The 23986-nt window shown below is 46.8% G+C and overlaps 1 protein-coding gene across 1 annotated transcript in view; it reads right to left on the reverse strand.

Moving 5' to 3' along the window:
- Positions 1–886: 886 nt before the first annotated feature.
- Slc7a14 (solute carrier family 7 member 14) overlaps positions 887–23986 on the reverse strand; it is a 104855-nt gene continuing 81755 nt past the window's right edge. The window contains exons 5-8 of the mRNA XM_040754582.1: positions 21894–22040; positions 18670–18878; positions 15767–16644; positions 887–1913 (exon numbers count right to left, since the gene is read on the reverse strand). Coding sequence (XP_040610516.1) covers positions 1591–1913; positions 15767–16644; positions 18670–18878; positions 21894–22040 — 1557 coding nt within the window. The 3' untranslated portion in view covers positions 887–1590. The remainder of the gene's footprint in view (positions 1914–15766; positions 16645–18669; positions 18879–21893; positions 22041–23986) is intronic.

The following is a 23986-nucleotide window of genomic DNA, read 5'->3' on the forward strand; positions in this document are numbered from 1 at the left end:
CTAAGTTCCAAGGGCTGAAGTTACAGACCTCCTCATGGCCTCCACTTAGCCGTTGGGATATTTCAGCTAGTCAGCTCAACAGGAAGCCCGCCTTCTCTGTAACTGCAGTACATGCCAAGAGAACACTAGCTTTGGACTAAGGAAGAAAAGATGTGTTAGTTGATACGGTGAAAATTTTTGGCAGATGATAAATTGAGGAGAAGAGGGGGCAAGGAATTGTCGTTTTCCCCACTTCCAAAAAATTCTCACACCAATCTTAGTATGAGGAAAACTGTTTTCATACACACGTATACACACAGTATTGAAGCAGAGGGGTTTTCCTGTTGTAAATTCGCCTATCCTGTTTTGGAGAAAATTCTTTTAGAAAACCCTTTGGTGGCCAGTACTTAAACCTCACCAGGCAGCGATTTCTCCGGCCTCAGGGAAGTGTTTTGGGAACTGACAGAAAGGAGGCTTGAAGACTGAACCAGCCCAGAGGATGGAGGTCTGGGTGGGAATGCCATCACTCTGAGCTAGATAGCCCAAGTACCCGGCCTTCCACACCTCTGTTTCCAAAGCAGCAGCATCAGATCAGGCAGTCACGTAGCTAAAAAAGAAACCTGCAGATTTTATAATTTTAGAAATATGAAGTAGGATTTGCAACGCGATCTCAGTGGCTGGGTTACTTCTCCTTGCAAAGATTTTTATCGGATTATAAAACAAATAGTCCATTTCTTCCAGGCATATCAGAGGCATGGGATCACACTCCGCCTCTGCCCTTAGGCCCTATCGGCAGGAGCTTAGAGTCTGGTGTAAGGGGACGCATGACAGACAGTTCATTTCTGCCAGTGCCTTTCTGACCTCTACTCAAGAAATGGTCATCTAAGCCTTTATTTTATTTTTTTTCTTGAGCATCAAGTGAAGCTTTGATGGAACTTATCGCTATACTATTGTGTCTGCATGGTTGCTTCATGGGGGCATGGTCTCAGAGTCTTTTGTCTTTCCTGGATCCTAAAATTATAGTTCAGAAACCGTAAGAACTTTGGCGAGTAAAGAGAAGCCTGGGTCTCCTCCGTGAATAGTTTTGGGGAGGTGAGATAAAAGGACACAGTGTTGTTGACTGAGAAAGTCCTGAAACAGCCTGATCTGCAGCCCTGGGGGAGCAGCTCCCAGCTTTGCTCTGGGGGATAGGGAGCTGCCTGGCACCCACAGCTAGCTACCTTTGTGGTTCCTCTCCAGAGGGCCTGTAGCCTCAGCAGGGTTGGAGGAAGCTTCCTCCTGTCTTAGCAAGAGGCACAAAACTCCAGTCCGCAAGGCAAACTTTTGCTGCCGTCGGCAGGGACAGCTCACTAACATAGAATTTCATGTAGTCTTTTGATTTTGATATTTGACAAGGGCACAGTTAAGGCCCCCCACCCCCACCCTGGTAAAATCCTTCAACAGAACTTTCCTGAAGAGCAAAAATAGCAAATGACAGGTTATGCCTGGGAATGGACTGTGGGGAAGGCTGGGTTTGTGAAATGAGAGTCGGGGGAAGTTTCCCCCTTCTAGCGCACAGGCTGATTTACGGAGAACCCGCCCTACCCTCTCTAGGCTCCTGCACGTTTAGTCTTACTCCGGAGAGCAATCTAACTCATCATTTGCAATCAGGGCCTCTGAGTTCTGTTTGTGTTTGCTTTTACTTTTTGCTTTGCTACTTGTCCGGGTGCTTGCCTTCGCATCTGACATCTGTTGATAATAGAAGCCTTTGTCCTCAGCTGGCCCACCCCAGTCCTCCTGGCTCTCGCCCTCAGTGGCGTAGGAGAAGCCCTCCTCCACGGAAAAGGGGTCATCGACGTCGTAGCGCTGGTATGTGCTTTGGTGCAGGGCCTGTTCTCGGGCACTGATTTCCAGGGTGCTGTTCCAGATGCCGTACCCGAAATAAATGAGCATACCTGTTGGGAGGGGAGAGCACAACGAATAAGCTGTTGCTTTAGGACCCCTGGGGGCCACTGGGGAAATCACCCTTGACTATGGGGCTTTGAGAAAGAATTAATGCTCTTTGAAATTTGGGAGTTCTGGGGGAGAGAGAGAGAGAGAGAGAGAGAGAGAGAGAGAGAGAGAGGGAGGGAGGGAGGGAGGGAGGGAGGGAGGGAGGGAGGGAGGGAGGGAGGGAGAGGAGAGGAGACAGAGAGACAGAGAGAGACACAGAGAGAGAGAGACAGACAGAGAGAGAGAGAGAGAGAGAGAGAGAGAGAGAGAGAGAGAGAGAGAGAGAGAGAAATGGTCAGTAAAGGGTTTGCTGTGCAAACTCGAGGACCTGAGTTCCAGCCTCAGAGACCACCTGAAAAGGCCCCTTGCGGTGGCCTAGCTAATAATCAGAGCTCTAGGGAGTAGAATCTAGCAGAGCTCTGTGTTTCACTGGCCAGCCAGTCTAGCTAAAACTGGTAAGTTCCTGTCCCAAATCTCCGGAGACTCACTTCCTCAGAAGGCTGGCCTCTGGCTTCTATGTGCATGGGTACAAACTCACCTCCCACCAACAAGTGCAGCCTCCATGTCCCCCTCACACCCACAGAACTGGCAGCTCTCTCTCAGGGTGTGGTGGGGCACGTCTGTAATCCTAGCACGAGGGTGTTGAAGGAGGAGGATGGGTGTTCAAGGCCAGAATGGTAAGACCCTATCTCAGAACATGCAAACAAAACAACAGCAAACCCAGAATGAGCTTAGGAGAGCTTGCATAAAGCAGCCTGTGTTTACAGCTTTGGCCAAGGTTCTGACAACAGCGTCCTGGCACTCCCGGGCCTTTAGCTGAGGGTGAGAGAGAGCTAGCTGCCTCCTTAGCCTTTATCTGGCCTTTCAGTCACCTCAACCTTCATCTTCCCAGTGGGCACCCATCATTATCCTCACAGAGCTAATGCCAGGAATCTGCATCTTCTGTCCTGGTTAGTATTTACACATTGGCAATGCAGTCCTGTGGGGGTTAGAGAGAGAACAGCCCCCAGAGGCTCACAGATGTGAATGCTCAATCACCATGGAGTGGCACCACTTGGAAGATTAGGAGGTGTGGCCTTGTTGGAGGAAGTGTGTCACTGGGGGTGGGCTTTGAGGTCCCGCTCTTCATGCTGCCTTTTGGTCAAGGTTGCTACTGGTCACTGACTCCTGGGCTGTAGCCAATAGATTGACTAAATGGTCAGGGATTAGGAAAGAGCATGATGGGAAAATTGGTGAGAAAGACGTCTGGGGAAGAAGTCTGTGGACAGATCTCTGCAAATGGGCAAAGGATGTGAAGATACTGTGTCCATGTAAATGCTCATCAAAAGGTGACGTCAGCTGAGGAGGAACTCAATAATCAAATAGATAAGACGACCCATTCTGTGGACAGTCAGCCTCTTTCCCCAGCCGTCTCTGTCATTGTCCAGGGACCCATGAACAGAGGTGCCATGGTGGCAGAGATGGGGTTAGGCATGGGTTCAACAGCATGGACTTCTGCCCATCAAGGCTGACCTGGTGCTTCTGAGTGCCAGGTCTGCCAACAGCAGAGACCAGCACTGAGCCCCAGATATGGCACCATTCCCCAGGGTGACAAGTCAGTGACCTGGTGGCAGGTTGACTACACTGAACCACTTCTTCCGTGGAAAGGACAACACTTTGTCCTTACTGGAGCAGATATTTACTCTAGTTATGGATTTGTCTTCAACCTTCTCAGAACTTTTTATTATCCCCAGACTCCATGCAAGGCTCCGACCCATGTTCTGCCTCTTAGCAACACACATATATTATTCTGATTTATCTTGTTGTTCCACACTCAACAATGGAATGATCTATTCCTGACCCCTAAACTGCTTTTTCTTCGGTGTGGACTCCCAGACGGCCTAATGGTGCATGCCACTGTTATGGCCCTTATGACATCTGTCACGAGATTATCTGCACTGGGTGGTTCTAGTTTATAGTCTTGGCCAAAACCTGGCCCTTAATGTTTATTAAATCAATGAACAAGAGCTCCCAATGAACACAAGTCCAGTGTATCATCTCTGTGTTGACTTCATTCCAGTCAAAGGAAACTCACCTCCCTGGCAAAACACAGCATTTATATGACTAATGTTTCTTTTCTGTAGTTTTGAACAGCACATTAGCCTTCTTTTTCACCTTGAAAACCCTTGAAATTCAGGGTCTGGAAACACAAGAATTATAGTGTCACCAGTCACAGGTACTGTTATAAGAATATGAAATCTGGGTTGAAATCCAGTCCCAATCACTCTTACAGAGGTAACCTTGGGCCCATGGTTTACGCTTGCAGCCTTCCATTTTGTAAACTGTGAGAAGTAGGCTTGCTCTGTGGCAAGAGTGCTTGGTACACAAGCGTGAAGACCCAACTTGGAGTCTTAGTGCTCACATTAAAAAAAACAAAACAAAAATAACAAAACCCCCAAAACACTGATGTGGCCATGCATGTGCCTGTACCCATGCAGAGCTGGAGTGGGGTGGGGCTGGGGGGAGAACTGCTTGCCTGGGTTTTCTGCTTACAAGCCTGCCTTGGAGTCCAATCAGACTCTCACCCACGTGAACAAGGTAGAGCGATATAGGTCAGAACACTAGATGTCCTCCTCTGGTTCCCAAATGCTCTTGCAGAGGTGTGAACACTGGAACACACATGTGTGCATATTACACACACACACACACACACACACACACACACGCACACACACACACATGCACACACACAGAAAGTCTAACAAAACTAAGCTCCACTTCTGAGTGTCAGAGTGATTACTGGGCAACTTGGTGTTAAATGCAGCCATGGCTTGGCCACTGAGGTCAAACAGAGGTCAAACACTGCTTGTCAATGGCACCAGCCCCTGTGTCTCCACTGACCCTGGGCCATAGGCTCAGCTGTTTGCTCAGGAGGCAAGCCTGGCCCGCTTTCCCACTCTGGCTCTTGAATCTGAAGTGTGTCTCTTTAAGCTTAGATTTCTTCCTCTTTGTCTCAATTGACTTTCTCCCTGTTCCTTCCAGTCCCCCTCCTCTCACAGAAATCAGCTTTGCTGGAGCCAAAGTAAGCAGAGATTTACAGTCCTAATTGGTAATAAACCCGGAGTTAATCATTTGCAGATGTAGCTATTTGGGCTGAAATAGCGGCCTGGTATTTTTGAGCGGTGGTGCGGGGTGGGGATGGGTGGTGGTGGTGGTAGTGGGGTGGGTGGGGTGGTGTTGGGGTCTCTACTCTTTATTGTGTGTGTGTGTGTGTATGTGTGTGTGTGGAGGTAGATATGCAGGACAATTATTATTCTTGTGTGGAACCAGACTCCTGTTCAAACTTCTCAAAGGGCCAGCGTGCATGCTTGGAGAATGTCTCCAAAGCGTGCCTGGGAACTGAGAAGGATTGCAGGTGACCAGGCGGGTCAGTAGAACACCTCTTTTGCTTAACTTTTCATCATCCAGGCAGGTGCCAAATCTTGCCTCTTATTCCTGTTACATTAGTCTGTTTTTTCAGATCACTTCTCCGATCTCTTTATAGATGGTTCATTTCCCTATGGAATGGAACAATTTCCTATTTCCCTAGCATCTCTTCCTGCCTCTACACAGCCAATAGACTCAGGTGCTGGGTGACACTTGCTGTAGCATACCTTCCTTTCTCCCAGAGCAGATATAAAAGTGTTCCAGTTCTGGGACTGGATGAAATTGCTCTAACAACACAGACAAATGAGCCACAGAAAACTACAGATTACCAACACATCTACTGATGCCATCTACAGGAAAAGCCAATGCTGGGGAACATTAGGTGTCATGCTTAGGTCTGAAAGGGGCATGGCCAGCCTTCTATGTGAAGGAAGTCTTTGCACATCCAATCTTTCACGCTTCTCTCCCCAAGCTGACGTGCAGAGACACTGATTGCAGTAAATATTCAGTAAGAGTCATACATGTGCGTTCTTTGGGAGTGCCAGGCCTGAAGGAGCATGCGTGTGTCGGTCCTTTGAAATCCACACCTGCCACAGGTATGTTAATGGGCCTTTTCACGTTTGCTGTGGCCCCTGCAGTGTCAAAGCTTGATACCGTCTCCAAAACACACTTTGTGCTGTGACTGTTCTGTCCAGGCCGCCTGCTTGGACAGAACTATCCTCTACCATCTTACGCTCTGCCCCCCCCCCACGACATCCTTTAGTGAACTGGGGAAGACAGCAGAGAAGGTGGGAGAGAAAGTGGAGAGGAGAAAACAACAGAGGGAACAAGTGAGGAGGGCGAGGGAGAGAGAGAGAGAGAGAGAGAGAGAGAGAGAGAGAGAGAGAGAGAGAGGGAGAGAGAGAGAGAGAGAGAGAGAGAGAGAGAGAGAGAGAGAGAGAGAGAGAGAGAGAGAGAGAGAGAGGAGAAGCACGAACTACCATCTGTCACATAAACAAGGGCTTTGTGTGGCGGAGTAAACAGCCTGCTATGTGGAAGCACGGCTTTGTGCTTCTGCTTCTCTTTTCAGCTGGCTTGGAGAACGGTGTCTAAGGTAGTTTCTGCAACCTCCGGAGTCATCTCAACCAGCCTGCACACAGCACTGTGTGCCCAGGTCCTCTGACAGAGAGACAGACAGAGACAGAGACACGGACACAGAGAGACAAAGAGACAGAGACAGATAGAGACACAGACACATAGACACACGAGAGAGAGAGAGAGAGAGAGAGAGAGAGAGAGAGAGAGAGAGAGGGAGAGAGAGAGAATCTGTGTATCCCTGGGTAGGGACTGGAGAGCTGGGTAAATTGGTAGTGTTTGACACACAAACATGCAAACCTAAGTCTGGATCCTTTGTGTTTCCAGTGCTAGAGAGATGGAACCGGCTGAATCCCTGCATTTGCTGGCCAGCCAGGTCAGCCAAGCTGGTGAGCTCTAGGTTTAGTAAGAAAGTCTGCATCAAAAGCATAAACAACAACAACAACAATAACAACAACAACAACAAAACAAAACAAAACAAAAACCCCAAAACAAAACCAAACCACAGTAAAGGTTAAGGAGCATAATCAAGGAAGACACATACACTTCTCACGTGGACACACAGACACATAGACACAGGACACAGATAGACAAATAGACATATATACAGGGATACAGAGAGATACACAGACACACACAGACACAGACACACAGATACAGACACAGACAGACACATGGACACAGATAGATACACACAGACACATAGACACAGAGACGCAGACAAATATACAGACACACAGACACAGAGACACAGACACATAGACACACACACAGACACACGGACACAGACAGACACACAGACACAGACAGACGGACACACACAGACACACAGACACAGACACACATTCCCCACACCCTGGCTCAGGGGATCTGCCTTTTCTTTCTGTTTCCATTTACCAGGAGAGATTCTGGGGCATGAAGATGTGCAGCTGTCAGTGGGGGGCAGTTTGGCATTCTTGAATATTATTATTATTATACTATTATTATTAGTGGTATTGGGGGTTGAATCTAGGACTTAGAACATACCAGGCAAGTGCTTTACCACTGAGCCGCATCCTCAGAAATTTTGAGCCATCTGTTCTGAAGTATTCCAAGAATATACAGAAGTTCAAAGAATAATGCTGTGCTCATCCATCCCTGTGCCACCCTGCCTTCCCCAGATTCCATTGGAGCAAGTCCCTCCTACTCTCGGCGGTTTGTAAGCATTTCAGTATGCATCATTAGAATAGTCATATTTCTAAAACATTAACTGACATATGCCAGTATTAAGAATCCTCGTATCACTATACACATGGAGCAAAAATTCTCCACCATATTAGACTACTCACTTATTTTAATGATGCCATCCTTGTTCTAAGTAGTTTGGGGGAGATTTTACTTAGGACTGGTATCATATTCTCTTGTAAAAGTTTGTAGACGGCAAAGATTTTTCCTTTGAGGGTGGGTTTGGTTATTGGCATGAGCCAGAAGTAGAACCAAGCTTAAACTTGAAGTGGGTGTACAAAATGAGAACGTCTTTGCGACTATACATCAGGCAGGGGATTAGTATTAGGATATATAAAGAATTGCAAAAGCATGTACCCAAACCACCAGATAATTCAGTCAACAAATGTACCAAATGAACTGGCTATATAGTTTTCAAAAGAAGAAATGTAAATAACCAGGAATCACTTTAAAAAGCATTCAATATCCTTGTCCAGCATGGAAACACAAATTAAATGTACTCTTTGAGGTTTCTATTTCATCCTAGACAGAATGGCCATCATCAGGGAGATAGTGGACAGCAAATGTTGGTGAGGATGTGGGGAAATGTAAATGTGTGTAGCTGTTGTGGAAGTCAGTAAGGAGGTTCCTCAAAAACAGAAGATAGAATTATTGTGTGACCCAGTGACACCATTCCTGGGTATATGTCCGAATGACTCCGAGTCAATACACCATAGAGGTATGTGAGTGCCTGTGTTTGTAGCTAGACTGGTCACAACAGCTAGGAAATGGACCATCAAGAGAAGTCCACCAAGAAATGAGTAGATAAAGAAAATGTGTACACATACATATTTTATGAGATTGTTTAAAAAATGAAATCATATTTGTAAGAAGCTGGCTGAAACTGGAAATTATTGCATTAAATGAATAAGCCAGCCCAGAATGATGAAGGTAATGTGTTTTTTTCTCATAGGCAGAACCTGGATTTAAAGTTACCTATGTGTGTATATATGGAATTAGGTTGCTAGTTGTTTTCTTTGAATATTTGATGGGGCTGCTTCTTGTGCACTTTTATTTGTTGATTTCCAATGGCATGAATTATACCTATCACCAGTCATGTAATGTCGGGTGTGACAAGGAGAGCAGAAGGGAGGCAGTGCTTGTGTGGTCACAGAGTCCTGGAGACTCTGCTGCCAAGCTGGAGATGCCGTCTCAGTTAGTGGGCCCTGGTTGGGTGTCTGGTGTGGACAGGGAGTAGTCAGTGGTAAGCACGGGGGTCTACTGGCATTTCTGCAACAGGTGCATGGTGAACCCTATGACACGACAAAGTAATGGCCATGCGTCCCTTGACAGATCAGTGGATGGAAAGCACTGGCTTATTTTCCAGAGGAAAGTTCCCTGACGGAGAATTACCTGGGGGAGGTTCAGACAAGATGAAGACTCAGGCCTACAGCAAATGAATGGGATTTCTTTATTACTAAGATACTTTGTGAGATGGCTCAGCGATTAAGAGCACCGACTGCTCTTCCAAAGGACCTGGGTTCAATTCCCAGCACCCTGCATAGTGCCTCACAACCATCTGTAACTCCAGTCCTAGGGGATCTGACACCCTGCTTTGTGGGCGTACGTACAGGGTACACAGTCATACAGGCAGGCAAGACATCCATACACATATAAGATAAATAAATATTTAAGAAAAAAAATCCTGAGCATTGGTTAAAAAAAAGACACTCTGTGATCTTAAAGCTCTTCCCAATATGTATTGTGTCAGACAGCAGCCTGGAGAAGTTAAGAACTACACAACAAATGAGCCATTGAAACAGCCCTGAAACTCACTGCTCTGGTCGGAAGGTGAGGGCTGTTCCTGTCCCACCGAGGAGTCTCCAGGAAGAGACTCTGTTGAACTTGCGTCCGGATGCTACAGTGCCCATGCACCGGCTATCTAAACACAGATCAATTTATGCAGATCCACCCCGGGCAAGGCAAGCACATGCTCCAAACCTTAAGAGGAAGGCCTGCTTAAGGAACTGGGGAGGCACCCCTATATCCTATGGGGGGAAGCTGGAAGGAAACTCAACCCTGAAAAGAGTTGAGGGATAAACAGTGACACAGATCGCCAACGCTGCAGGCACAAACTCGCCTTGAACTCTGGGCCTCTGCTCTCTAGAGTCCCAAGGGAGCTCCTTGTCCTCTGCATGGAGCTCGGCGCTGGGGCTGAAGAGGGGTGGGTCACCTGACCTCATTTGGGTGGAGCAGCCTCCTCCTGGGGTACATTTTCCAGCAGGAAGCCCTGCCAGCCTCAGATAGCTGAGGTACTCAGTTATGCCCAAAGGGATTTTTATTTTGACTACTCTGGGATCAGCTTTCCAAAACAGACATTTGCCAATGCAGGAATGGAGCCTGGATGGTAATGAGAAGGTGTCCACCCCACCCACCACAATCCCCACCAAGTCCTACTCTTCCCATTGTTTTTTTACATACCACCATGAACCCTGTTGATTGTAATAACAGTGAGGTTTGTTTGATGTGGTGTGCCCGGAAGAGTAGGCTTGATGGATGGGGCTCTATCCCTGTGAAGTCAAATGACTGGGCTCAAGGTCTCATCTGTAAGGTGGAGCTGGGGACCCTTTGAGCCGTGTGAGGGTTGCGACAGCTGATACAGTGAGAGAGAAGTCTAATATTATGAACTGGTAGTCCCACATCACACAGAGACTCAAGAAAAATGTGTCTACCGCTCACCAAGTACATATAAAAGGATGTTCACAGCATCCTGCTTTATCAGGACCAAATGCAAGCAACCTCCATGGTGTTCAGAATGGAGTCTGCATTGTGGTCTATTGACATTGTGGAAGGCTAGTCCGCCACCACAGTAGGTCGATTACACGTGTGGGTGGATCTCACCAGCAGCGTTGAAGGGCAGAAGCCACGCGCTCAGGATTGGTGGCCATATGTACCACACACATTGGCTTCAGGGCTCTCCCCCTCTCCCACAGTTTTTTCTCCTTCCATTTTTTTGGCTGATTCTGGTGGCAAAGCCCCTTGATTCCCTCGTCCTTCTTGCCCATGCCTTCCTGTGTCCAGAGCAGTACCCCCTGCCTGTAGGCACAGGGCCTGTGACAAACTTCCTCCCCATGTTCTCTCCTTTTGGGCATCACACCGCTACTGCTGCCATCCCTGTGAGGCCTCCAAGACTTGGTTCTCATTCTCCTGAGCATGTGGGAACTGCAGGCTGCTTTCTCCCTGCCACCACGAAGCATGCCAATCAGACTGATTTTTGGAACATGCTGTCAAGCATTTGGATATCTGAGCACTTTCCCCATTACAATGGCTGCTTCTTATTAATTTCCAATAGTATTTTAAACGGCAGCTCAGGTAAAGACCAGAAAGGCGGATGCTTTCCCTTTATAATAGTTACATTTTGGGGACTGGGGATGAGGTTCACTTGGTAGAGTGCTTGCCTACCATGCACAAAACCCCAGGTTTGGTTTCTACTACTGAATAAGTCAAGTATGGTGGTCCTTCAAGCTTGTAACCCCAGCGCTAAGGAGGTGGGGCAAGTAGGGTCAGGAGTTCAAGGTTATTCTGGTGCTACATGGAGAATTTGAGGCCAGTCTTGGACATCAGAAACCTTGCCTCAGCAAATACACATGGACAAACCAATGGAAGTAATAAAAGAGTATTTATATCCTGGTATAAAACACATGGAGCCCATTGTCCAAATCCCAAGTCCTGTTTGTCTGAATCTTAAAACAAAATTTCAGTTTCCTCAGAGAGACTGAACAAATTATGAACGAAAACATGGCTGTTCTCATGGTAAAGGCACCAGTGAGCTGGGCTACCTTATAGGCCCCCCCCACCCATTTTTTTGAAACAGGGTTTCTCTGTGTAACAGTCCTGGTTGTCCTGGAACTCACTTTGTAGACCAGGCTGGCCTGGCCTGGAACTCACAGAGATCTGCCTGCCTCTGCCTCCTGAGTGCTGGGATGAAAGGCATGCGCCACCACCAGCTGCCTTTTTTTAACCCTTCCTCTTCCCCTGACAATTCTTAATATGAGCCCTCTGGGGACAGCAGGTCTGAAAGAGACCCTGGAGAATCCCAGTTGGCCGTGTTTTCACCCTGGTACTTCCTCAGTTCCTGAGACAGTGTCTGACCCCTGGAGACGCTCTCACCAGCTTACATCCACTGAGAGGAAAAGGCACCAAAGACAGCTTGGGGCTCACTTTGTTGGGATTCATGGGCGTTTACTGCTTGTATCATTCCTCTTGTCTGAAGGGAGGGAGTGTGCACAGGGAAATCTTGTTGGGGCTTGGGCTTCATTTCACTCTGTGAGTTATGCTTTTTGAAGGTCAAAGCTCAGCACAACACTGTTACAGAAACGCTTTGATTAAGATTCACTTAGGGAAGGCTGGATAAAAGAATGTGTCCCGGAACGTTATCTCATTATGACTCACCTTTAACCATGGACGTTTTGTTGAGAAGCAGTTGATTTCATAAGAAACTTTGTTTAAAAATATCTCTACTGTTCTTCCTAGGAAAGTTACCCTGTACATAAGCTGAAGAAGCAGCTGATGTCTGGAAGCCTCCGAAATTCAAAGGAGGATATTTACGGTAATTGTGTAAGATCATAAATATTTTTATAAGCCAATTTGAGGCTGTGGGATGGATATACTTTTTTGTTTTTGAAAAATAGATTTTACAATTAAATTACCTTCCCTGCTTGATCATGTCTTCTCTCTAGAACAATAACTCCCAGATTTGAGCATGAATTAGAATCTCCTGGAGGCCTTGTTAAGTCCTGTATTGTATCCTCACTAGTCCACTGTGATATTAGCACTGCTGGTTTGAGATGACACTTTGAGAAGTATTGATCTATAAGGTTATAGGGCAGAGCTCTAAAATAATTCTCTATGCTTGACCACCCAAATCAATTGAATCATAACATTATGCGGGGGCAAGTCTGTGTTCAGAATGTTCCAGAAGTAACCCAGAGTGTTCTGATCTGTAGCCAGGGTTGGCAATCTTTGTTCTGGATGAAACTTAGTAAACTAACTGCCTTCAAAAGTCATGGTAGGAAATAGGCTGGCAGCTGGTGCCTGCAAGAATTAGCCATCCCAAATGTGGCTGGTGGGCTGTGCGCTGACTCTGGGTGAGCGCAGATGTCAGCCAGCCCACTCCGCAGTGCGGCATCCTGCTAGGTCAGTGAGAAACAGCTTCTTGAGAGAGTTTGCAACCTGGGCTATCAGCAAGATTGCAAAAGGCTCTCAGGGAGTTTTCCGCTGCCCGATAACAAGTGGGGCAGCCCGAGTTGGGGATGGTTCACACTGTGCTCTGCTGTGTAAGAGCCAGCCTGTCACAAGCTGGTGGACAATGAGTCACTTCAGAGCTTTAAAAGGAAAACAGGAGATAAGGATTTATTACTTTCTTCGTCATTTTCTCATTTGTGGCCCCGGCAGCTGTCAGTTCAAAGATGATCGATCCAATGATCCAAGCTCAATGCAGTTAGGTGAAGTTTTTAAACTTAAAGGTCAAGGCTGGGACAGGGCTCCCATTTGAACTGGCATTGTTAGATGCCAAAGGGGAGAGATCCTCTTGGTGACACAAGAACCACAGATATGATATAGAGTCGGTTCTAAGTTAGTGACTCTCTGTGCAAGAGGAAAACATATGGTGTCTTTCTTAGAAATTATTAAGCATTCAAAACAGCCCAGCAGACTGCTGGCCCAGGCCTTGCACCCTGCACAGAGACCATATGCCCAGGTTTTAGCCCTCCAAACATTCATATCAAATAAGAAAGCTTTTCAGAGATCAGTGGTCAGGCGACAAGAGCCCCCAAACTGAATTGTGGGTCTACTGGAATCAAAGATCCATTCTCCTGCTAATTTTGGTATTATCTGACTTTTTGGATCTTTAGTTCACTCCTTCATAAAATCAAGAGGGACAGAGGTGGTGACAGGCCACATGTTTAACGTGGTGGCAGTGATGGGGGTCTCTAATTTAAGAAGTTCTAGGAATCAACACAAGATCTTGCTAGGCAGGAACTCTACCTACCACCAAGCCATGTCCTGGTCCTGATAAGGGATTCTAGAACCCTTCTAGAGTTCTAGCTTTGGTTCTGCTAGATTTTGGCTACACGTCTGTAAGCAAGAACTGCCATTTCTTCATCTATGCAATGGAGATTGCTATGAGGGTTGAAAAGTGAGACACATTTCTCACAATAAATTTTAAATAGTGCTATACTTTTGTTAATTACTTCTATGAGCCACAGGATTTATATGTAAGAATCAACGTTCTTTTCTTTCCTATGTTTCACTTTTTAGATTAAGGAAAAAAAAATCATCTACAGTGTCTTCCTAAGCAAAAGCATTCGTGAAACCACGGGATTCCCATGTAGGGAGGGTTTTTTTTTAATGTGAAAGAGTAGGTCTATAAAGTATTCTAGAAAGCTCATGTAAATAGTCTCTGGCACTACCTGCAATGTGACTCACGGGCTGGGCACCTGGCTGTGGGTGACCCTGTTCTGGATACAGAAGCTGTCCCACCATTTTCTGCCCAACGAACTTGCCCACATGTATTGATATCTATGGCTCCACTCGCTTGACAGTCACATAGCCAAAATCATTTACCCACTTCAGTCATCTTCCCGTTGATTAGCTACAGTAGAGAAGTGTGTGAAGAGACTTGAGAGCTTGCCAATAAAGTATAAAAATGGAGAAATCTTGATGAGCCAGTGGGGTCCTCTCGAAAAATCTCCCTAAGGCTTAAAACAGAGGAGTGAAAGGTCAGGACAGAAAGTTTTGGGAGGATACACCATGGCCTGGAGAACCTCTGGGAGAAACTTGCCCTTTCTTTTGGTTGCTGTTTTTCCTATCCATCTTGTTAAATCTTTCCATCAGCCCCCCACACATCCTATTTCTTCCAAGTACTTTCTGGTAACTCTCACTTTTTTCTCCTCTGAAAAAGTACTTTGCGATCATTTAAGAAACATTTCTTGAGCATGCCCACAGGCACTCTATTCTAGGCACACATTGGACACCTACATCCCCTGGCCTCAAGTAGTGGACAGGCTCTAATCAATGTGAGTGTCTGTCACCTGAACCTGATAAATTGATGCATGGCTGTCCTCCTGCTTTAGGCAGGAAATGCTTAGTGTATGACTCTCCTGCTCTACAAAGCTCCCGAGGAGACTTCCTGGGCCTAAGGACCTAAGAACAGTGACAAATGAACTTTAAAATGTTCTTAGATGTCCCCTCTCAAGTTATATTGATCCATCCCCAGTTGCCTCATAAACACTGGCAAAGGTCAGAAATGATCAATATGAAACAAAAATACAATACTAATTGACCACAAAGTCAACTAGAATTCTTGAGAAAGCTCAGCGCTTCTTAAAGTCAGTGAAAGAGAGTTTTGAGCGCAGCATGGTTTATAGCAGGAGATGTGACTGATGGAGACCCTAACGGAGTTAGGTCACTCATCAATGACAGATGAAGGAGTGATGGACACCTTCCATCGGCCTTTCAGAGGGTAACAGAAGGCCCTCAGGGAAAAATCTTGAATATTTACAAAAGCCAGAATGAACTGAGACATGTAAAATGGTGTCATGATAAAACTGTGTCAGGAAAATAATGCCCCAATCCACATTTGGCTCAGGTTTGTTTATTTAAAAAAATTAGTCTGTGATTGACCTTTTAGTTTAATTTGGCCAAATTAGGATCATTGAATTTTTTAAAATAATTTACCTCAGTTTTTAGTGTCTAAGAGGATTCCAGTCAACCCCACCCGACATCCTAGCATATTTCACTCTGGTACTTTTATGCCTTTAAAAAATGGGTGTTCATTTTTATTGAACTTTTTCTGGCACTAACTATTCTCACACAAGAAGAACTTTCAGTAATTTGGCATTTAATGAAGGAATGGATTGATTAGCATCATCCTTCTAGGACTGATGACTAAGAGCATATCAGGGAGAACAGGGGTGACTGGCTTTATTGACCAATGAAGAAAGCATGGGTCTGTAGAACCAGCCCCATTTCTCTAAGAATGGAGGTGTGTTGTCCAGTTAGGGCATAATGTTGGGATAAGCCTGTTCAAGACTTTAAAAGGGGCACACCCGAGGCTCTAGAGCATATAGCTTACCCACAAAGCACCAGACTGCAAACCGGATCCACGTGATGGTGGAGAGCTTCAGCATGAGATAGATATTCACCAGCATGGCAAAGGCAGGCACAAAGGGGAGGCAGGGGGCCATGTACGGCAGCTTCTTGGGGTTCTCCGGCTGCTGCAGGATTACAAACACCAGGGCGCTGATGAGCAGCATCATCAGAACCACCAAAAGGATGGCCCACCAGCTCTGGCCCGAGATGTAGTCGGAGCCGAAGATGATGAAGGAGCAGAAGACGAACATGAGGATGAAGAGCAGGAGCACACAGACGGTCACCGTGTGCCCCGTCGCCGCTGTGGGCCGGTCCATTTTGCCTGGAAGGCCCAGCCGGATTCTCATCGTGTAGTAACGGGGTCCAATCAGCTTCTTCAGCTTGAAGAGATAGATGTTTTCCGATTCATCGGCTTCTATGCCCGTGGTCATGTCCACAGTGCCGTAGTTGGGGTGGCTGACGTTGTAGGCGGACTTGTCTGACTTCCCTATGAGCATCTCGTTGTCTCCCAAGGATGGCAGGTTCTTGGCCCCACACGTGTTGGTGGCAGGGCTGGAAAACTCTTCGCCTTCGCTCACAGGAGAGCAAGTCTCCTTCTCACAGTCTGCCAGGATGCCTTCCTTCTTCTTGGTGTGCTCCTCAGACAGGAACTTGACAAAACCATCGATGTCACTCTCAGGCTGGTATCGAAGGAGCAAGACGCAGACGGAGACCAAGGTGTAGGCGAGGAGTGTGCCAATGGACATCATCTCTATCAGGTCCCTCAGGCTGACCAGCAATGACAGGAGAGAGGCCAGGAACCCTGACACGATGCAAGCTACCACTGGAGTCTCTGTGTAGGAGCTCACATGAGCCAGGAACCTGGAGGGAGGGGCAAGCAGAGGTTAGGAGTCACACTACCCATGGTGACTGATTCTAGCACACACATTCCCATTAACTTGTCTGCTACACTGTCCCCAAAGTTTAGCTCATGGGATATCATTAGAGAACTCACTTTAATTCCTTTATTTGAAGCCTTAAACAACAACAAATCCAAAAACCCAAGGGGTACATTATGTGACAGGAAGGGTTGGTTGAATCCAGGGGGGCCTGCCAGAAATGCACATGGAAGCCCATGGAAGCTGGAAAAACCTGTTAATTCACAGCATTACCAATGCCTGCTGAGAAGGAATATTCTCACAAGCTCTACTCCATCAGTGTTTCAGAGGTGATATCCAGCCAACTGTACTTAAAAAGACACCTCAAGGTTTCAAACCTTAGACACACTGTCCTGCAATGGAAGTACAGGGATTGAGTCGGTAAAACAGCATCCAGTTAAGAAGCTCACAGACACAGGCTCAAGTCCAACTAGGATATGAAAGCCAACCATGGTGGTTAAAATATAGGCCCTTCTGCAGCAGGTCCAGTGAGCTGGGTCCTCTCCCCTCCTCTCTACTCTCCTGGCCCGGTCTCCTCCATTCTCCATTATTTCCCTCCTATGAGCCACACCCAACTGTTAAGCGTGCCAGGACCCATAGCATCTTTCCTTTTAGGTTTTTCTTTTGCTTGTTTGTTTTTATGGCAGGAAAAGCTTATAGATGTGTGAAGTTACACATTTTCACACCCTCACTGTCTTAGCCCATCTGGATCTACCTAGTAACCCACCTTATGGATGTGTGAAGCTGGAAGTAGTTACACCGTCACCACCATCAGCCCTGTCCTGATCTGTCCGGCACCCCAAAGCCGCTGCTCTGACCTGGTGTAGACTCAGGGAGCCGGCAGAGGAAAGGGTGCAGGAAGTGACAGCTGGTGGCAGAAATAAAGCCCCTGAGCTTGTTCTTCTGACACCTCGGAGATCTGCCCGACCTCCCACAATAGGCACTGGGAATCAGGAAAAAGGGTGCATCCAGTTTTGTCACTTCATGGCTACCAGCAGGCTGGAACTTCAAAGGTATTGCTCTTGTGAAAGTCTGAGGATCAGGGCCCGAGACATGGCTCAGGGGTGAAGAGCACGGTTGCTCTTCTTGAGGACCTGGGTTCAGTTCCCAGCCCTCACATGGCAGATAGCAACCATCTGTAACTCCAGTTCCAGGCGATCTGATGCTCTCTTTTGACCTTTGTTTTTTGTTGTTGTTGTTTGTTTGTTTGTTTTTTTTTTTGGTGGTGGGGGGATTGAGACAGGGTTTCTCTGTGGCTTTGGAGGCTGGCCTCAAACTCACAGAGATCCGCTTGTCTCTGCCTCCAGAGTGCTGGGATTAAAGGTGTGCACCACCACTGCCTGGTCTATTCTGACCTTTGGAAGCACCATATACACAAGCTGGCAAAACACGCTCACAAATTACAAAGGGAAGTCTGAGTTTTAGAGCCAGACAATTCTGGCCCACCACAAAAAAGGTCTGGGCCAAGACTTTTCTACCTCTTTAGTTCCTGCTATGCTCATCCTAAGTAGTGTCTGAGAAACAAGTGGACACAGTACACAGAGCATCCAGAGGTCTGTAATTGTCTCACAAATGACAGTTACCATAACAATTACCATGCCAACGTTAGAGGACTTTATCTCCTCTCTGACTGCTGAATGTTTTCAGCTTCATGGGAGCTCTGGAGAAAGGAGCCAGGTCTCACTATGAGGCAGCCTAAGATGCCCCTGAATTCTTCCTTCTGAAAGTACCCTCTGCCCCCACAAAAGAAATGCCTGACAGAGGAGGAAGGGCTCCCATCCCTTGGTTCTGGACGGAGGGACCTAGAGTCAACTGAGGGTCCATTTCAGAGTCTGAGCTCTTGAAACCTAGACTTTGACAAGATTGTCAGTCTTTAGGAAAGACAGTCATCAAACTGACTCTCAGTGCCCATCAGTCGGCCCCCTGGACAGCAACAGCAGAGTGGAGCACTCTTCCTGGGGACCCTTACCTGAAAAGCAGTCCATCCCCAGCCATGGCGTAAATGACCCTGGGCATGGGGAACAAGGAGCCCAGAAGACTGACTGTCAGTCCTGCCACCGACCCGATGGCCACTACAAACTTTGCAGCATAGAAGCCATGGGCCACAAACATCTCCATGAGAGGGGACTCCGTGTCGATGGCATAATACGGCACCATCAGAGTTAAGATCATGCTCACCTGTTAAGACAAACGAAGACAGGCTGGAGGCAGAGGAGACAGACAGCACGGGTGGGTGACCCTGACCTGGAGACAGAGGCTTTTGTGGTTGTTTGGACCCATTAGCTGGCATGTGGCTTTTATTTAGGCCAATTGGTCTCCATATTTTCTCCAAATTTTTGCTTTTAGAGGTTAGGATCAAATAATCTCCCAAATGTGTCCATGGCCTTTCCCTGTCTGAGGATAAACCCACAGACGTCTCAAGCCTGAAATATCCCCAGATGGAAGGAGCTGTGACCAGGGCCTCAAGTCCTGCCCCTAAGGACAAGGCTCTTGCTTCTTCTTTGCCTCTTTTTTATAAAGTATTTTTGTGGTTTTGAATGTGTATGTGTGCCTGTGTGTGCATATGTGTGTGTGCACATGTGTGTGTGTGTGCACATGTGTGTGACTGTGTGTGCTTGTGCACATCTGTGTGCTCAATGTGTGTGCCTGTGTGTGTATGTATGTGTACATATGCCTGTATGTGTGTGTGCACGCACGTGTTTGAATGTGTGTACACATGTGTGTGTATGTGTGTGTGTGTGCAGGCTGAAGCACATCTTAGGGCAGCTCAGCTCTCTTCTGTCTCTTGGATTGTGGGGATCCATCGCAGGTTGTCTGTCTGGCAGCAAGCATCTCTATCCACCAGGCCATGTCACCAGGACAAGGCTTTTACTGCTTTTATTTCTTCAGGACCCTGCTGGCTCTGACCTGTCCTCCTCACTCGCAGCCTCACAGGTCTAACCACTGAGAGCGTTTGCGACTCCCACAGACAATGGGCTGATGGGGTCATAATAGGGACTCGGACTTCATTTCTTCTTTCTGGCTTAGTGCTGAGGGTCATGAGGGTCAACAGAGAACTGTGGCCTCAGGATGGATTTAACTGTGCTTTGTGAAGCCACTGTGTCTACTTAACCAGGGTACACTTGTCTGGGAACTCCTGTAGGGATCCCGTTTCCCTTTCTATGTCAAAGATCTGCTGTAAAATTGATTTCTTTAACTTTAGACCTAAACAATGGTGGCAGTAGGTACACACGGCTTCTTCTGGCATGTAAAAAGAAACAAACAAAAACAAACAAACAAACAAACAAATGAACAAAAACCCCAACCAACCAACCAACCAAACAAAAAACCAAAACTCTGATAGCAAGAGGGAATTGAAAGCCTGAAATGGAGAGGGGAGGTCACATCAGACCACTCCTCTGCCTGATCTTCAGGACCCAAGGTCTCCCAGGGAAGCCATGGGTCACCAGGGAAGACAGCAGATGATGCCATGGCAGCCCAGCACCTTGGTGCTGCAGTGACTGTTTTCTGACCAGCGGTCCCCGAGGCACGGCTAAGGCCTGTGTAGTCTGAAAGACAGGGGCCCTCAGGGATGTATCACTTGCCACATTGTCTTTGAGGCGGCAGTAGACTGGCTGGAGGCTTGAGAACGATTCCCATAGCAAATCGTAGAGTCTTCTGGCCACACAGACCAGCATGGGTTAAGCAGCCAGCTTGGCAGAGGTGCAAGAGTACTGTGTAATTTACAAAGTGCTATTTAAGGTGGGAAGTGTGGAAGGAGACAGAGGAGACATGTTGTCCCTGCCCAGCCACCTCTCCCACGGGCAGGATAATCAGGGTCTGGGTAATATGAAGCTACTTGAGTGTGCTCTCACAGAGGGAGGGAACAACTGCCCGTTCATAAAACGTCTGGGTGGGCAACTGAGTTTCCATCAGCAGACACTCTTGTTCTGCATCTTGCCTCATCATTTGGTCTGGATTCCTTAGGTAATGGCTAAAGATGAGTTTTTGGGGTAATGAGGACTGGCTAGTCTGATGGGCTCTACCCTACCCTGAGTCTTTCCTGATTACCACGACTTCTAGCTCATTAGACATGTTGCTTCAGATTAGCACATGGGAATCTTTGTTGGGTGGCATCTACTCTAGATGCTGTCTTTTTCCTGAGTGTCGTGACCCAGATAGATTTTCAGGACCAGGGGTGTCCATGTCCTGGTGGCTGACCAGATGGCTCTTGGAGCTAAGAAGATTTTGGGCGAGGCTAACAATTTCTGTGAAAGAAATTCTGCTATGGGAACTGAGAATGACACATTAGAAATGTGTGTGGGAATGTGCATCCGGAGGAGACCAGACTAGAGGCTTCACTCTGAGGAAAACCCCGAGGGTGACTTTGAGGTGGTGTTAGGAGACTGAACTGAAAAGAACTGCATTTCTCTCCAGATTTGAGGGCAAGAGTGTCTCCCAAGGACAGTGTGTTCTCCCGCCCCCTCTATGGGAGCCTTGCCTCTCCATTGCCGGGAAGCTCCCAGAAGACAGAAGAGCATTGAAGCCTGTACAGAGGCCACCCGTTACTGCCAGCCTATGACCTGAGCTGCTTGGACGACAGCCCACTCCTTGCACACTGTCCCTAGGCATAGGGACGTGTAGGGATGGAGACTTGAGAGGCACAGGCTGAGATGAGGGCTTGTGGTTTTTCTTTCCCTACATTTAGAGGTCCTGAGTTTCTTCTTGTCATAGATAGGTAGAGCTGCAGGGGACATAAGGAAGCACCATGCAGACATCAACAAGGTGTGAGGAGAAGTATATGTCCCGAGAGAGGAGGTGTCATAGTCCTACAGCCACATGTGTTGCTGTTGCTATCAGTGTATGTATGTGTTAGTGTGTGTACGAATTGTGTAGAGGCCAGAGGATAACCTTAAGTATTCCTCAGGTACTGGTTACCCTTTTACTTACTTATTGTTAGACATGGTCTCTCACAGGCTTAGAACATGCTAAGTAGGTGAAGGTAGATGGCCGGTGAGCCCCAGGGATCTGTCTGTCTGCTTCCCCAGTGCTGTGACTATGAGCACGTACAACCATGCCTGACTTTTGCTTTTTTGTGTGAGTTCTCAAGATTGGTCTCCTGTCCTTGTACTTGCACTATAATACTGAACCTTCTGAGCCCCAGAGTCAGCCACCGCTTACAATAAAATATAAAGAAGAGAGTTCGGTACTTACGGTCACATACGCCGTCAGGCAGATGACCAGGGAAGCAGTGATAGCATACGGGATGGATGTGTTGGGGTTCTTGGCCTCCTCCCCTGTGGTGGCAATGATGTCAAAGCCAATGAAAGCATAGAAACACGTGGCTGCTCCTTGCAGCACCTGTGAAGATGATGACATCTGTCAGACTCAGAAGAGGAGGGCAGGGCCATGGCTGAAATGTGGTACCCAGAGCAGCCCAGTGCTCTGCAGATACTCCTGGATGGTACAGGGGAACTGTGGAAAAACCAAGTTCTCACCTACTCTTCTTTGCTGTATGACTCGGGCATTTCCTCATGTGTTAAATACAGAGGAAAGTTTATGGCCAGATAAAAACTGGGCTAGTCAACATAGTCAAAATCCTTTTTGAAAAAAAAATCAGTATGAAGGCTGTCTTTCTTTGCATGTGGGGAATTGAACCTAGGGCCCCATGCATGCTAGTGAAGTTCTCTACCACTGAGCTACCCGCTTCAGTTGTGCTATTACCTGTATATTTTGCCTTTATGTTTTATTTTCCCCTATCAGTACTCAACCATGATGTAAATTCTTGTAAGCGATTTTTGGAAATGTGGAAAGGTACTTTTGACCACCATGGAGACATTGGATGTGAGCTGCTGGTGAGATGCATATACTTCTACACAAAGTATTACTCTGCCCCGATAGATCACTTCTGGGGTAATGTCTAGATTGGAGACCATGCAGGCTTTGTATTTCTAGTGCCTTTAAAGGAAGCTGGGGGGATGAGATGTTTGGCTCCTTTCGGGATTTGAGTGACCCATTTGGATATGAGGCATGCAGCTGGGCAAAGCTGGGGTGGGGGTGGGGGGTAGGAGGTGGGGGTGTCATTTACCCAGAAACTTGTTGATGTCTGTCTGTAGGATTTGAGGTGACTCCAAGGGTGGTTTGGACTTCTGCAGAGATGAAACCCTTCCACTGGGGACCACGTGACTTTCTTTTATGTGAGCTTTCCTAGCCTTGATGGTCTCACTATCAACTGAAAACTAAAAGGTGCCTCAGCAAACAGTTGGGGCGCCCTGTAGAAGATGGACGGTGTATTCTGGGTAAAGACACACCCATGGACGGTGTATTCTGGATAAAGACACACACCCCAAGCTCTGACAGGGGTCCAGGAGGACAGAGTGTGTGTAGAGTGGATTATCTACCCCCTTTCCAACATGTAGTTTATAAAGCATGTTCCAAAATGTATTCTAGCCCCAAGTGTTAACTTTTAACCTTCCCCATGGACTTCTTCATAAGCACAAACCAAAATACTAGATAATAGAACCAATAAAACCAACTTTGAAGGTCTTCTCAGGGAGCACAGAGCAATCTTTGTCCATCTGTAACACGAGGCAGTTTTTATGGAAGTCCCCAGCTGGCACTGTCAGCTTCCAGTCTCCTGTCCTAGGTGTGCCGAGTCTGGGCTTAGTGGTATTATGGGAAATTTGTGAATTTTTCTGGAAAAGAATCAGATTTTTATTTTCACTAGCCTTTAACTAAATTTTAGGATTTCTTTTGATGATAGATGTACTATGATTTTTGTTATCAGTAGAACCAGACATTTTCACATCATGAGACTTTTGCAGAGATCTTGAAAATGGTTTATGCTGGTCTAAATTATGGTAGCCCTTGGATATAGAGATTAATGAAGTATACAGTTATTATGACATAGTTTAAGAATATGCATTACTACATTTTAATAGAAGTGCTTTAAAATTTCTGTATAATAGGTTCTTCCTTTGAAATTTATTTCTACTAAGGAATCCATAAGCTTCACCATATTCAAAGGAAACTAAAGCACAAGAAACTAGGAACTGCTCTACTCCAGGAAATCAAGTGGACACAAGTTATTCCCGGAGAGAAGAGACCTCTTTACCCTCCAGCAAAGCCTTCATTTCAGGATATGCAAAGTGCTGTCAGTTGCCAGAAGAAGGAAGGAAACAGATTTCACTGCAACATGCAAGCAGGTTCCAGGTCTGGATGCATGCTGGGTTTCTCTTGTCTAGAGGGTATTACTGATTTCCAAGGATGAACACAAGCTAGGATTGCAGCCTTGTGAAGCTGTCTCA

Source organism: Mesocricetus auratus, unplaced genomic scaffold (genome assembly GCF_017639785.1).
Source record: "Mesocricetus auratus isolate SY011 unplaced genomic scaffold, BCM_Maur_2.0 Super-Scaffold_100011, whole genome shotgun sequence".
Classification (NCBI taxonomy): domain Eukaryota; kingdom Metazoa; phylum Chordata; class Mammalia; order Rodentia; family Cricetidae; genus Mesocricetus; species Mesocricetus auratus.